At 40.5% G+C, this 14604-nt stretch overlaps 1 protein-coding gene and 2 non-coding genes across 3 annotated transcripts; all 3 read right to left on the bottom strand.

The window, feature by feature from the left end:
• Window positions 1–4827: 4827 nt before the first annotated feature.
• Window positions 4828–13094, bottom strand: SUB1 (SUB1 regulator of transcription). The gene is made up of 5 exons (XM_072416564.1): window positions 13011–13094; window positions 8835–8907; window positions 6672–6791; window positions 6119–6227; window positions 4828–5079 (listed from the first exon to the last, which is right to left on the bottom strand). Exons 2-5 carry the CDS (start codon window positions 8904–8906, stop codon window positions 5000–5002), a joined length of 381 nt encoding a protein of 126 aa, XP_072272665.1. The 5' UTR covers window position 8907; window positions 13011–13094; the 3' UTR covers window positions 4828–4999.
• LOC140334441 (small nucleolar RNA SNORA66) lies at window positions 7493–7624 on the bottom strand. The gene has a single exon (XR_011921559.1). It is a non-coding gene; the product is annotated as a small nucleolar RNA SNORA66 (small nucleolar RNA).
• Window positions 9894–10026, bottom strand: LOC140334387 (small nucleolar RNA SNORA66). The gene has a single exon (XR_011921515.1). It is a non-coding gene; the product is annotated as a small nucleolar RNA SNORA66 (small nucleolar RNA).
• Window positions 13095–14604: the final 1510 nt, after the last annotated feature.

Here is a 14604-nt window from a genome sequence, read left to right as displayed (position 1 = left end):
GTACACTTTAACAGCATGCATCCCTGTTTTCCCTTTAAATTCCTCCAATCAGTCCAATCCCACACCTGAGCATCATACCTGAAAACAGACCTCTTCAAAGGACTGCTATTTTCATCATGCATACAAACGTGAAACAGATGTATTAAATATTAACATTGAATTGCAGACTAAACAACGTGAGCTGCTCAGGCTAAACACACATTTAGACTCTACTGGTAAAGCTTCAAAGACATTCTGCACATTGTTACCAAATGTGTCCGCAGTTCAAAAGGAGCACAAAAATAAACTTTAAAGAATATTTTTACCCCCCAAACCTATAAATACATCATGGAAAAAAAGTAAATCGTGCCACCATTACAAAATGGCTTACGTTTGACTATAGGCTCCACCGTGGTCTTCACCTGCAGTTTTCAGTGATTTCACAGTATTTTTTGAAAAGGTAAAGAACCCCACACAGTGTCTTGTAGGTCTGAAGATTTTAATATATATATATATATATATATATATATATATATATATATATATATATTAATATATATATGCTGCTCAAACAATGAAATTACTTTGAGATCATCACGAACCGACTTGTCATATTCAAGTTGAAAATCTTTATTGATATATATTGTGTAATTCATTGAGAACAAAATGATGTAAGAACGGTTTGTGTAAACCATTATGGATATATAACTTGCACAAATTTTATCACAATGTGGCTCAGTAGTGTGTATGCCATTTGTCTGCAGGCACTCCTGGCAAAGCTTGGGCATGCTTCTGATGAAATGGCAGATGGCGCCCTGGAGGATCTCCTCCCAGACATTATTCAAGAAATCAGTGAGCTCCCGTGTAGTGCTATTTGGCAGAGTCACATGTACTGATATATTCTCCCCTTCTATTGTGTGTTACTTCTCCTACCTCTTAGATTGTAAGCTATTCGTGGCAGAATCCTCTCCTTCTTCTGTCTCTCATTTTCAACCACTATTTAAAGTGTAGCGCTGCGTAATATGTTGGCATTAAATAAATCCTGTTTATTAATATATAATGCCCCAGAGGGTCTCTATTTGATTGGCATGGATAAATCTTTAAGCTGGTGCATGATGCAGAAATTAAGCAAAGCCTAAATGTACTCAGGATTTGGCTTCCTGTAACATCCCAAAAACATAATGGTAGGTTAATTATTGACTCCCCCCCCCAACTCCAAAAGATGGTTTTGAACTAAGACCTTGTGGACCATTATTTATGAGCTCCCTTTAAAGCACTGTGCATGCACGGTGCACCAGCCAGGGCTGAGGACCATTTCTCTCTCGTACAGATCGCAGGCTTAGGGCAAAGGGCGGGTTGTGTTTCTGGATACAACCCACCCACTCTGCCATCAGGGGCGGGTTCTGGCATCATGATGTCACCCTGGGGGAAGTTTCTTCACCTTTCAGTGACACACATGCAAGGTCAGGCGTCCGTGAAATTAATGGTCCATGACGTCCAAAAGGTTGGCGACCACTGCAAACATTGGTGCTATACAACATAGAGGGGGGGGAGCGGTGTCCTAAATGAAAAACAGATGCCCTGTGTAGTTGGGAACCATGCTCACCAATATGCACAAACTTACCAGCTCTTTTAGTGTGAAGTATTAATTAAACCACATACCAAATAGTATTAGAATCCATTATATTTTCCCAGATGAAATTTTTACTTGCTTTTGTATTTGCACTACAGTGACATTTAAAGTAACTAAACGTCGACTTTTTTAAAATATTCAATCAGGCAGGTAATTTATGCAGAAAAGGGAAGGCTGCTTCTTCTGCAATAATCCATTTTATCTGTCTGATCGCCCCATACAACAGAGAAAAAAAGTGCAGTGTGTGTGCGAAAGGGCGGTGTTGGGCCGGCTTTGGTTGCCATAATACTCAGCAATCCCTGCCTGCACATGCTGGGAATGAATGAACAAACACGCAGGAGTTACATCATCCTAGCCCAGCCAATCAAGGAAGCTGACTATCCTTTACAGGAAGAGAAAATGCAGCACCCTGCGAGGTAACAGGGAGGCGAGTAACAAAAAAATTGCTTGAAGAGGCAGGTCATTATTCCACAAAGGGACAGGCAATGTCTCCACTGCAATAATCATTCTTACCCAAAGCTCAGCTTTGATTGCCAGAATACCCAGCAATCTCGGCTTTCCCTACATTTGTCAGGACTGAAGGAACCTGTATGGGAGATACATTATACAGGCCTGGACAATTATGATGGTCAAAGATCACAAAGAAGAGAACAACATGCCCTTTGATGGAACAGAGGCAGGCTAGTGTAGCAGATTTAATTCTGCTTTAAGTATATATTTAGAGTTGGAAAGTGCTTAGATCAATTTGACAAAAATATCTGATCTCTTATTGTGTGCCGGATACCGGTAGAAAAATATCTTACTTACCTATAAAATGCACCCATTCCTTCTATATCTCACTTCAAACCCAATTTAGCACAATACTATAGATTCCAGCGCTAAACCATCCTGATAACTGTGAGGTTATCCTTTTTCCCTTGTACCTGTGTACTCCACAAAGGTTAATCGTTTCAGAATTAGTTAATATCTTCATTTTGAGCACTGTACTGAATTTTTAAGCAAATAATTATTTCTGCATACAAATGTCAATCATTAGGAAAGGGTAAAAACCTTATAAATTTACATGAGTGTTTGAATCTGTTATGACAATTTTATGTATAAATATATTTTTTTTCCTCTGAACTGCCTTCATCTCTGATGCAGCACAAACAGGGTCAGGAGAAGGACCCTGCTGGGGTGGTTGCACCCGCCAGAGCCACGGACCATGTCTCCTGTATGCATCACAGGTTCAAGGCAGTGCGCGGGTTGTGTCCCTGGATATTGAAATGTGCACAAAAGGTAGGTATAATGATTAAATCCAGCGGTTTGATAACAAGCCTCCAATTCTCTGAGGAAAGTGACTGTAAAAATAGTGATCTCCCTCAGTTCTGGTCTGTATTCATTTATTTTCACACATCCACAGTCTTTCCCAGGTAGAGTTATATAAACTAAAAAAAAACATTACGTTAAGCCTGTTTGTGATTTTAGGAGCAGCACATGAAGCACCCTATATTAAGTAATCTGGCCACCATTATCACATTCTGTAACAGTCATTTTCAGGTTACCACACGTCACACAGTACCTGTAAATTACAAAACATTCAATTACACAAAAAAAAAAAAAAAAGAACAATCCAGGACAAATAAAAATTCTGCTGTGCTCATGTTGCTTTGGAATGTATATTTACTGAGGGTACATCAAAAGAAGTCAATCTAGGTTCTAGAGCTATGGCGGCAGCCAACCAGTTTGTTTACCCAAACAGCAAAATAGAAGATTCCATTTAAACCTAAGCACACGGCTTACAACAAATGCAGCTTTTATACAAAAAAAAAAAAAAAAGGTACAAAACGAGTCAAAAGACACTTTTAGTATGTGCATGGTAACAGATTAGAAAGAACCGCATAAAAAAAAAAAAAAAAAAACACAATATGACAAATTCATTATTTGCAGTGAATATTTTATGTAACTCTGGGAACACTGCAGGCCTCAAGCTGGTGAGTAAACAGCAAGTCCCAGAGTGCCACCCACTGCTGCTTGGCAGGGTATACTAGAACTTATAGTTCCACAACAGCTTTAAGTACCATACAGAACCCACAATTTCACATACCATGAACACAGAAGACAACTGTTCACATATTGCTGGAAAAAAACAATTAAGGCCCTACAACAGAAAGGTGCAAAGAACAACAAAAATTTGCAATACATAGCAATCATTCCAAAAAAAACATTTCACACTATAAATGAACAGCAATTTTTGTTGATTGCTTTAAAGTATCTGTGGGGTTGCAGTACTGAGAGTAAAAGGTAGGAAGCAGGAGACGTTTGACTCGCCTATGAAAATGGTTAAAAAAAGGGAAAAAGTGACATGGGGCATTTGTCTACACTAACCAATACTTGGGTAAGAAACTTGGCAACACTTTGGTTTCTTTCTTCTCCCATTTTCATAAATGAGCCCTATTGTTTGGGCTCCTCCACCATCTAAGACAGAGTTAGAAGTGAGGTTATTGAGCTGGCACCGGTGCTCTTTAAGAAGATGGTGGGAAGTAAGGAAGCACTGCACAGGAAAAAAGGGGAAAAGTCATGCAGGAATTATCATATCCTTTGTAGCCACTTTCCTTTATCCAGCTTCTCCATATTAGTGTCACCTAAACTCTATGTTCTGCATTGGTACTACACATAGTAGAGGATTCATTCCAAAATTTACTGCACAAAAACAAAGCAAGTTCAGTGTTTACTGTTCTCATAGCCCTAAAATGTTAAGTCAACCATACAGCAAAAGTTCCTATTTAAAGCTTTGGACAGTAAAATAGTTTAAACCTGTATCAAATTTTCACTGATTACAACTATATAAACCTAGAGGCTGAACCATTATTATCCAAATCCATCCAAAACTAGAATTTTTTTTCCTGGAAATCCCCTTTAAACTACTAAATATGCTTATTTTTTTTACATTTTAGAGATACATTAAATGAAAACCTAAATGTAAAGTGCCCATTATTCCACATTTTTCTAGGAAAAAATAAAGGTAGAAAAATGTTAAATTTAAAACAGATTCTGGTAATTTCATTTAACAATATGACTTAGCTGTCAGTGAGTTTACAATCTAAAGGGGTAACTTTCTCCAATAGACTTAGTAGATCAGTAACACTGAAAAACAAGGATGTTAACTTTGGAATAAGCCACAGCATGGCTACAGAATTTTCCTGCCACTGGGAAATTGAGGCTCAAACTGCATCTCAAATCAAATCAGAACAATTTTAATGCACATAAAAATGGTTCGTCTTACAAATTGTTTTGCAATCCAAATGTACAAGAGCTCATAAAACAAAAAGTAGAAAACAAAAAAAAAACAGCAAATGTAAAAGAGTGCTTAAAACTAAATTAGGTTGTGTTGCCAATGGATGGAGGTTACAGTTTTCTTATTGCATCATCAATGTCAGACATCTGGTCCTTCAGCTGGTTCCACTGCTCCGGATTTAATGAGATACCTACAACAAAACAAGCAAATATTTACCTCATGAATATAAAAAAAAGCAAACCTAGAGACTTCATGTACACTTGTGTGTGTTGTACACGTGCACTTCAATGGATGGTATATGTGCAGTGTTCTCCCCAAATCCTTTTAGCCGGGTGCAGTACTGGGCACTTTTCAGTAACCTCCAGGCTGTTTTTGGGTGGTTACTGAAAAGTTGGGTTACAATTGCAGGGGCTGACAGCCCTTTTTTTCACAGCTTTTCCCCCACACAAAATTTCTGGGGAGAAAACGGATGTTTCTTGTGGTGTAATTAAGAACAGCATCCTAGCATGCATGCAGTGTAAAGCAACACACCAGTCCTTCAGTGAACCATAGCACACAGATGTGAATACAGTGCATTGGCCAAAAATAAAGACATTGCGGCAGCAAAAAAGACCAAGAGGCACATCATAGTACATCCCCCTTTATTTAAAATAATGCTTGTTGTGTCTATAGAGACCCCAATGGGTAGATTGTCACTCACTTCTTTGCCAAAAATGAAGGAAACACTTGAATGTAGTACAAGATACGAACAGGTGAGCAGAATAACACAGGCAAACATCAAGGGGAAAGCTCTGAATTATTGAAACTTTTATATAAATTGGAACTTTAGTTATATCTGTTTTATATTTATCAGATCAAAATAGAGCAATAAGTTTATTGTTGGGGATTACATTAAATTTAGAACCTTATTATTATTATTATTATTATTATTATTATTAAACAGGATTTATATAGCACCAACAATTTATGCAGGGCTGTAAATTAATTTTATTTCAGAAATAGTTTAGGAGCCCATATTCACTTTATAAGGTAGACTGAGAACACGTATGTACACTGGTCGCCTCTAACTAGAATGTGTTTGGTCCATTCCATTTTAGTGCAAAAAAGCAAAGGATTCTTTGTTAAGTGCCTGTGATCAGAACAACCTTTTAAGGAACAGCTTTTTTTTTTTTTGTCACTCTCTAGTTCATGTTTCTTTAGCAAGAATACAGCTCTATTATGGTGATTACCTTTTCTTCCAGGTTTCATCTCTCCCTGCTGATCCATGAAATATTCTCTAATGTCAATGAGTACTTTTCCTTTGAAGTCCCGAACAGTGACGTACCGCATTTTACCAATCTGTTAAAACAGTTTAGGGATTTTTGAGTAACAGAAACAACACATCACCACTCAGCATTTATGGCTATTCACATCTCTGGATTTTAATACACGCACACAAGTGCCATTTTTCATAAAATTGTTCTAGGTAACATCCATTCTTCATTTTTGGATGCATCAAAAAGCTCATTAACAGGGACAGGCAATGAAAACACAGCTGTAGATAATTCACAAGTTTCACCCGGCCAGGGAATTGTAAATCTATTCAGCCCTGTGACTCGCACAAAGCCTAATGAAGTATTTAATACATGTATTTTTAGGGTGAAAGCAGTTTTCGTTATCACTTGCCTGCTCAGACATATATCAGTATCACGACACTATGGAAATACAATCCTTTGCTGTACAGTTGAGCTATACAATAATGTGCCTGGAGTTAGGTTTTCAACAGATATACAGAAAGTTTACCTGAAACATGTTGTCATCATGATCTCTGCTCTGTTTAGCAGGTGCCTTAGAACTTTCTCCTGTCTTCTGTTTCTTTGTTGGTTTCTCCTTCTCTGGTGGAGGTTGCTTTTTTCTCTTTGCCTGAAAAGAATTAAATAATTCAGACAAACTCAAGATTTTGTCAAGTATTGCTGACATCTGAAGGCACAATACAACATAACGTCATGTCATTTAGCAAACAAAAAAACAAAACAAAAAAAAACTAACTTCTATGAAACCTGTAAACTAGAACACATCATTTTTTATTTCTGCAGTCCAAATCTAAAAATGGCTGAAATGGTAAACAGATAGATGTATTGCTACAGCTATATCGCTATATAAACACACTCACCGACAATTGTATTCAGTAAACCTTTTCAACTACTCTTTAGTAGAATACCCATTTAGCCAATCACATGGCACCAACTAAATACAGGCATGTTAAAACTGCCAAGATGACCTGCTGAAGTTCAAGCCAAGCATCAGAATGGGGAAGGAAGGTGATTCAAGCAACTCTGCGACATGTGACATGGTCATTGATGCCAGGCAGGCTGAACTGAGTAGTGTTTTCAGAGAATGGTCAGAAAAATTGAAACAATCTAGTGAGTGGAAATTATCTGGGTGACAATGTGCTATCTAGGAGAAGGCGTGTCACAAGAATGGGTGGATAAAATTAGAAGTCACACAGAAAACATGTATTTGAACTATGTATTTAACTGTATGTACACACTGTTTCACAAACAACAAATTACAGAAACAATATTGAACACTTAAGTTTTCTTGGCTTCATGACCATGCAAATGACATGTTTTGGAGAAAAATGAAAGCAAAGAAACTGAAATCCAATGCAACTCATTTTTCTACATCAGTTAATGTAGCAAACGTGTTCCCCTTGCATCTGCAACTGCATGCAGAGCTAGTGATCTAGTTTGCAAATAAAAGCTACAAGGGAAAATTAAAACAAAGCAGTGTTGTTCATCCTTCCTTCCTGGGTCATAGCTCCTTGAAAAACCATTTAGACCTCACTTTATACCGCAAAAGATTGTAAAGCTTAAGTGAACAGAACCCTTCCACAGTCCACAGATCAATCCAATAGAGCAGGGGTCCCCAACCCCCCGTCCATCTGACAGGTGGGCTGCAGCTTTGACGTGTGCAACCCCCCAGCGAGGTCAGGAGAAGGACCCCGCTTGGGGGGACCCACCAGTCAGAGCCGCAGACCATGTCTCCCGTACAGACCGCAGGCTCAAGGTGGTGGGCAGGTTGTGTCTCTGGACAAAGGAGGGGGCGGGTTCTGGCATCATGACATAACTCTTGGGGGGAGTTTCTTGCGCAGTACAGAGTCTGTGCATTTATTGGTCCGTGAGCTCCAAAAGTTTTGGGACCATTGCAATAGAGCACCCTTGGGAATGTGGTAGAGTGGGAGATTTGCATAGTGGATGTTCAGTCAAGAAATATGAAGCAAATGCATGCTGCTATCATGTCAAAATGGACCAAACCCCCTGAGAAATGTTCCCAGCACCTTGTAGAATCTAAGCCATTAAAAAAAGGCAGTCCCAAACATAAGAGGGAGTCTAACCCGGTACTAGCATGATGTACCCAAGTATGAGGCCATTGAGCATAAATTACATATCATTGTTTTTCCCCAGAAATTGATTTTCAACTGGGTGGGGGGAAAGCTGTAGGCAGGTGGTCAAAAAGTGAGTATGGCAACATGGCAACACGTGAAAAGTGTTCCCAGTTGTTGCCATAAGATTCCAGTAACCCTTATGTCACCTTCCGACCCCCCTCCCCGTCGGGCTTCAACTTTCCAATGCCCACCCCCTTAGTATGTCCAATTTTGTTGTCTTTGTAATATGTCTCAAATGTCTAATATCTATTGCTCTGAGCATCAAATGGTTATGAACAAGAAAAGAGGTTTCAACAGAAAGAATCAATCAGAACAGAAGAATCCAGACTTAGCATCTACAAACCTGCTTTGACAATGCAGTTATCTAAAGAACACAGGCTCCAACATGCTCTGATAGACATGTGACACAACATGCAACTAATTGGAGCTGCAATGTAAAAATGATAAACATAAGATTCATCTGAGGATTCCATCTTCATACAAAAAAAAAAATGTTATTGTAAGGAGAACTTTCTCACCTTTTGGTCAACCTCGCTGTCTGAATCGCTTCCAGACGAACTTGAAGAAACTAACTCCTTTGATTTAGGCATGCTGCAAAATAAAAAAAAGAATAATTACTACTTTAAACACACAATCCTAGCACTTGATATCTAGAGTTTATGTTGAGAAGGAACATAAGAATGTCATTCCTGCCTATAACATATTCAGTGTGCAAAAACAAACTGGCAGTAAAAGGAGTAAAGATGACATTTGCAGAAAAACGTAAGCTGCCCCTGCTGAAGCTCCCTTCTAAAATGCTAATAGTCTGGATGATACATTAATCCAAATGTGTTAATAAATTCAAATGCTGATTTGTGTCCTGACATCAGATGCATGCTTGTTAGAAGCTAGTTCCCAAGCATGCATTTAGTATCTTTATGATCCTATAGCCCAATAATCAGATTTTGGATTACACCCAGGAGTGACAGATCTAAGGCTAGGTACACAGGTGCAATAGTTCTTGTCTGATAATTGGCTCAGGGCTGATATCAGACGAGAATCTTGCGAATGAACAGCGCTCGTCATCCATCTTCCGAACGACCGCCCTGGCGGATCTACGGACGATGAACGATGGTAATTCAAGTGAAGGGGAGAGAGCACAGAGGGGTGCCGCTCCATTATTCTTCCCTCTCCATACAGCAGAATGGCGCAGTATGTACAGCACTCGTTCACGCATTCTGAAGTCGTTAGAAAGGATCCTGCAAGATCCTTTCCAACGACAATTATTGCATGTGTGTACGTAGGCTAACTTCCCAGTAACAACTTTCCTGGCTGTAAAGCAGTTCGTTTATTTACAACTACAGAATTTGTGCAACTTTCTATGATCAAATCCAGAGCATGAGAAGCCTGTTTCTGGAAACAGCTTGTGTCACCAGCAGCAGAGCTGACCCTGAGACATCAATACAATTCTAAACCACAAAGTAGCAGAGTGATTTTCCTGACAAGGGAAGGCGTTTCACAAGAATGGCTGCTGTTTCACGTTCAAATATAAAAAACATTCCAAAGTTGAAGTTTGCTTGGCTTCTTGACTGCAAATGGCATGTTATGTAGAAAAAGGAAAGCGAAAGGAAATGGAATCCAGTGCAACACATTTTCCTACATTGTTTTATATAGCAAACTTGTTCCCCTTGCTTCTGCAACTGCATGCAGAGCTAGTGATCTAGTTTGCAAAAAAAAAAAAAAAGCTATGAAGGAATAATAAAACAATAGCAGTGTTTATACTTCCTTCTTGGGTCACAGATCATTCAAAAACATTTTTAGAACTTTATATCCCAAAAGATTGTAAGTTTTAGGGCTAATTAACAGTGCGGTTGCGGTGCCAGTAATTTCTGCTGCTGGGAGTGTTTGGCAAGGTGCCAGTCATGAGGAGTCGCACAAAATCGGGCAAACAAGCATCAGGTTTAATCATGCCCTAAGCGAACAGAACCTTTTATTAAAGAGTACCTAAACCAAGAATTTAGAGAACCCTTTTATGTAAGGTAAAAATTCAGTTTTTTTGTCACGCATGCGCAGTGAGATGGGCATATTTTTTTTTCATCCTCGCATCTGGGTCGGGTCACATAAGACCTTCGACCTGGAAGAAAAGGAGAAGATGGCGGCGCACAGAGCATTGGCTCCGGGACGACGCGGGACCAGATAGAAGACACCTCCGGGTGGATAGGACTGCCCTGCTGGATTGAAGGTGTTTTTTTTTTTTTTTTATCAACTGTATCTCTGTTTAACAAGGACCGTGCTTAGGAAGCAGTAATAATAAATAATAAAGTTGGATCACAGGACTGATATTACATATTTTCTGGCCGGTATGTCAGTAAACCTTAACGTTTAAAAAAAGCAATTTGCTTCAAGGTATCGGGCCGCACCTGGGGGAGAGGCATCGCTACATATTTCACGTAAACTTGGAATATTTGTCAGCTGCAGTCATTTACTGTGTAGGCCCCTACACCCTCATGGGAGATGTGGTCCGCGTCTCCTGACCCCGATCGGGGGCGCACCGGCGTAAGCCACGGACCACCAAGACTTGGTGGCCGCTGGTCTATAAAATAGATGTGAATCCTAACTGGGTATAGAAAGCATATTGAAATGCATATCTGGGGGGATTTCTGATGGTAGGAACAGTAAAGCCTACGCATTGGCATGGCCCCTGGCAGTTTCTGTTGGTAAGGTGCGACAATCCAGGTGTATAATTAAAGGTCAGCTACATAACAGGAAATACCTGAACCTTCACAGCACAATTGTAAACGGGTATTTTATTTAAAAAAAATGAATTGACACTATAATTCTCAGGTATTACCTAAAATGTACCCCAAGCTGCATCTCCCACCTTACAGCATTTTATCTTATTCCTGTAGCAAAGAATGGCTTTTACTAGCCCTGCGATATGATCATGGGGCAAGTAGAATTCTTGCAGGAGTACGCCACCCAGAACTACATCTCTCAAGAACCCTACAGTGTGTGGGCAGACTCTTGGCAGATGTAGACATCTACAAGGCCTTCTAGGCATGAGCCTAAGGTCCAGTGAGCATCCCAGGAGCCAAGTAACAAACTTTAGCTAGGTACACACGTGCAATAATTATCGCAGAAAATGAATGATCAACGATTATTCCTGATTATTTAGAACGATCGTATTGTGCACAATTCCGTACATGCTGTAACTATACGATCGTTCAAATATAATCCACCAATAATATACACACGCTAGATACGATCGTATGAACGATGCAGGAAGGGACGTTTACAAGTGTACCACAGAACAATCCACGGTCACTGAACAACTATACACACAATAGATTATGAACGATCGTAGCCCAATCAGAGCTCCCGGGACGGTCGTTCGTTTTCAAACAAAATTCCTCATGCGTCAGCATCGTGCGCATTTCTTGTTACCAATTATAGAACAATCTATTGCGGATTGTTTGTTCCCAGCGACAATTATTGCACGTGTGTACGCAGCTTTTGTGTTCCTGCATTAAACCAAGGGGTGGAATAATTGGTAAGTGTCCCCTTGTCCCCTACCAGATTGACCCCCGTTACCTTTTCACAAGTGACAAGTATCTGGCCCTCACAGACAATAATAGGGGGGATTCTGGAGAATGCCTGCCAATCATTTTTTTTTTTCAGATTGATAAAGTAGATCACCCCCCACCTTGCAGCAGTAACGTCACATATCCCAGGAGCGCCTTCTGTGCAAAGTGATTTTACTCTAAAGGAAGGCGGTAAAACAATCTCATGTATGTGCATTGACAATTTTTTCTCCCTTTAACACCTCTTTGTCCTAAGGAATTGTCGCTTTACTGATAATGAATGAATGTACGCACGTGGCGAGCAGTTAGCTGACAACACTGGGCCGAATTTTTGCGCACTGCACACCGTGTTGTCACAGCACTTTTTTTTTACCAACTTTATTGCATTTTGCAATGATGCACAATAAATTCAAATCACAATCCTACTACAAGGGGGTAATACTGGAATTCTGACAAATTATTGTGCATTTTTCTGTACTTATAGCAGATGTAGAAAGGTGTATTGCAGAAGGGTTTTTTATATTTATGGACCAGATATACTTAGATCTTATATACTTTACAGGGAATCTGTGTGCATTGTGGTTCCTGCACAGCAATGAAAGGCTCTATTGAAGCATGCTCGTTCCGGGGTTTGTGATTACAGCAATGCATTGTGCCCTGTAACCAGCACCACCCCAGGGAGTCTGCAGTAACAGATGTTACCTAGAAATCAGCCTGAATCACATCCGATACCCCCACAGGGCCTACACACACCTAGGCCGGCATTGTGTGAACAGCAGCCAGGGACTGAGCGCGTCACATCTCAGAGATTTTTTTTTTCTTTATCGGACTCAGCGCCATTTTACCCTCACTGAAGAACACAGCACCACAGCCTATCTGCCCCCCTCAGGACACCGGCAGGAGGACGGATAACAGACCGCCAGCCCGCGATAGAAACGCACCGAGGCCGGGAAATTCTCCTCAGAGAAAAGGCGCGAGGTGATCCGCGCGTGACCCCTTCCCGCCCTCACACAGCACGCGGCGTCTACAGCGCGCGCGATCTAAAGACCCCCGGACTGCCGGGACGTAGGAAGAGAATAGCCCCCCAGCTCACGTTACTTCCCCTTTCCTTTACATAGCGAGAAGATCACTCACCTCTCTGTTCACACACGCTACTCACTCTCTGTTACCGTCTCCTGACAGGAAATGACGTTAACACGTAATATCTACGCCGGCTGTAAAGAGGCGGGAAGATAGGCTGGGACGTAAGGATGGGAGCCATGTTATGGTTGGCATGTACTTCATAAAGGCCAACCACTAATTTCTTTTGCGCATAACCACAACATTTTTCAATATTAATGAATAGGATGGGGACTATGTTCTCTCTATCTGGGGATTCATTAAAGCTCATTGACATATAATAATATTATTATTAATATTATTATTATTACATATCTCAGAATTTTTACTTTATTTTTATTATTATTACTACATAAACTCAGAATTTTCACTTTATATAAAGGGTAGACAACCCTTTTATGTAATGTAAAAATTCATTTTTTTTTTGTTTTTTTTAGGTGTAACACACCTTTTTTTAAAAAAAAAAAAAAAAGTGCAGCAATGCCCCCTAATTCTCAATTGCCTAGGAGGTCAAGAATAAATAGAGAGCACAAAACCTCCCGGGATACCTACGTCATGCATTCAGGGAGGCTCTTGGGTGCTGCTTCTGCGCATGCTCGAGCATCTCAGGCATGCGCAGAAGGAGCCTTTTTGCGCAAAAAGGAAAAATTTGGTGATCTCTTGGAAAATTGTTTTTATAATCCTACGTCACCCGATCCTGTGCCTGGGTCGGGTGACACAGAATGAAGAAAAGGAAAAAGAAGAGAAGACGGCAGCGTCCAGAGAGCCGTCTCCGTGACAACGCGGGATCCGATGCAAGACACCCCCGGAGCGATCGGACTGCCCTGCTGGGTTAAAGGTAAGTGTATTTTTTTTTTGCACTTTTGAGTTTAGTTTCTCTTTAATAAACATGTGCCATGGAATTGGCAATGAAGATGGAGGCTTCCTCTTTCCAGATCCCGGACCTGTCATATCTTACAGGTAGGTGCACACAGGTACGTCTATGCCAAAATTGGCAAGCATGTTGTCCATACCAGCTGATTATGGCAGAAGCTCACTACCTACCAATGAGTATAGTTCTTCTTTATTCTTCACAGGGAAAAAGAAAAGCAGTGACCAGTCTTTATTATTATTATTATTATTATTATTAATAATAATAATATTATTAACCACCTAGCTGTTAAGCCCGACCTTCGTACGGGCAAAAAAAAAAGGCTAGGATGGTTAAGCCCGTATTTTTGTCACATCCTTACCTCCCTGGTCCCGCTGTGCAAATCCAGCGTCGTTTTCCTATTCCAGCGTCGTTTTCCTATTCCAGCGTCGTCCTCCATCCATCGTCGTCCGTCGATCTCCCTCTCCAGCGTCGGGTGCCAGCGGGACCGGTAAGATGCCGGCCGGTATCTTGTGTTCCGCCGCCCGGCATCTTACCTGGTCCTGCTGATCGTCCACGTCCGTCTTCGTCCAGCGCCGGATGAACTGTGAAACGAGAAGCCGTAAGGCAGAGAAAAAAAAAACGGAAGGCTTCTGCGTGCGTGATGACGTCGGCACGTGTGCGGGAAATTCAAATAGAAACTCATTCATTCATTTTGTATTGGATTCAATACAAACTCCTGTATTCAATCCAATACAA

Source organism: Pyxicephalus adspersus, chromosome 6 (genome assembly GCF_032062135.1).
Source record: "Pyxicephalus adspersus chromosome 6, UCB_Pads_2.0, whole genome shotgun sequence".
Lineage (NCBI taxonomy): Eukaryota > Metazoa > Chordata > Amphibia > Anura > Pyxicephalidae > Pyxicephalus > Pyxicephalus adspersus.
The sequence above is the reverse complement of the archived record's forward strand: the minus strand, read 5'-3'. Positions and strand labels throughout refer to the sequence as shown.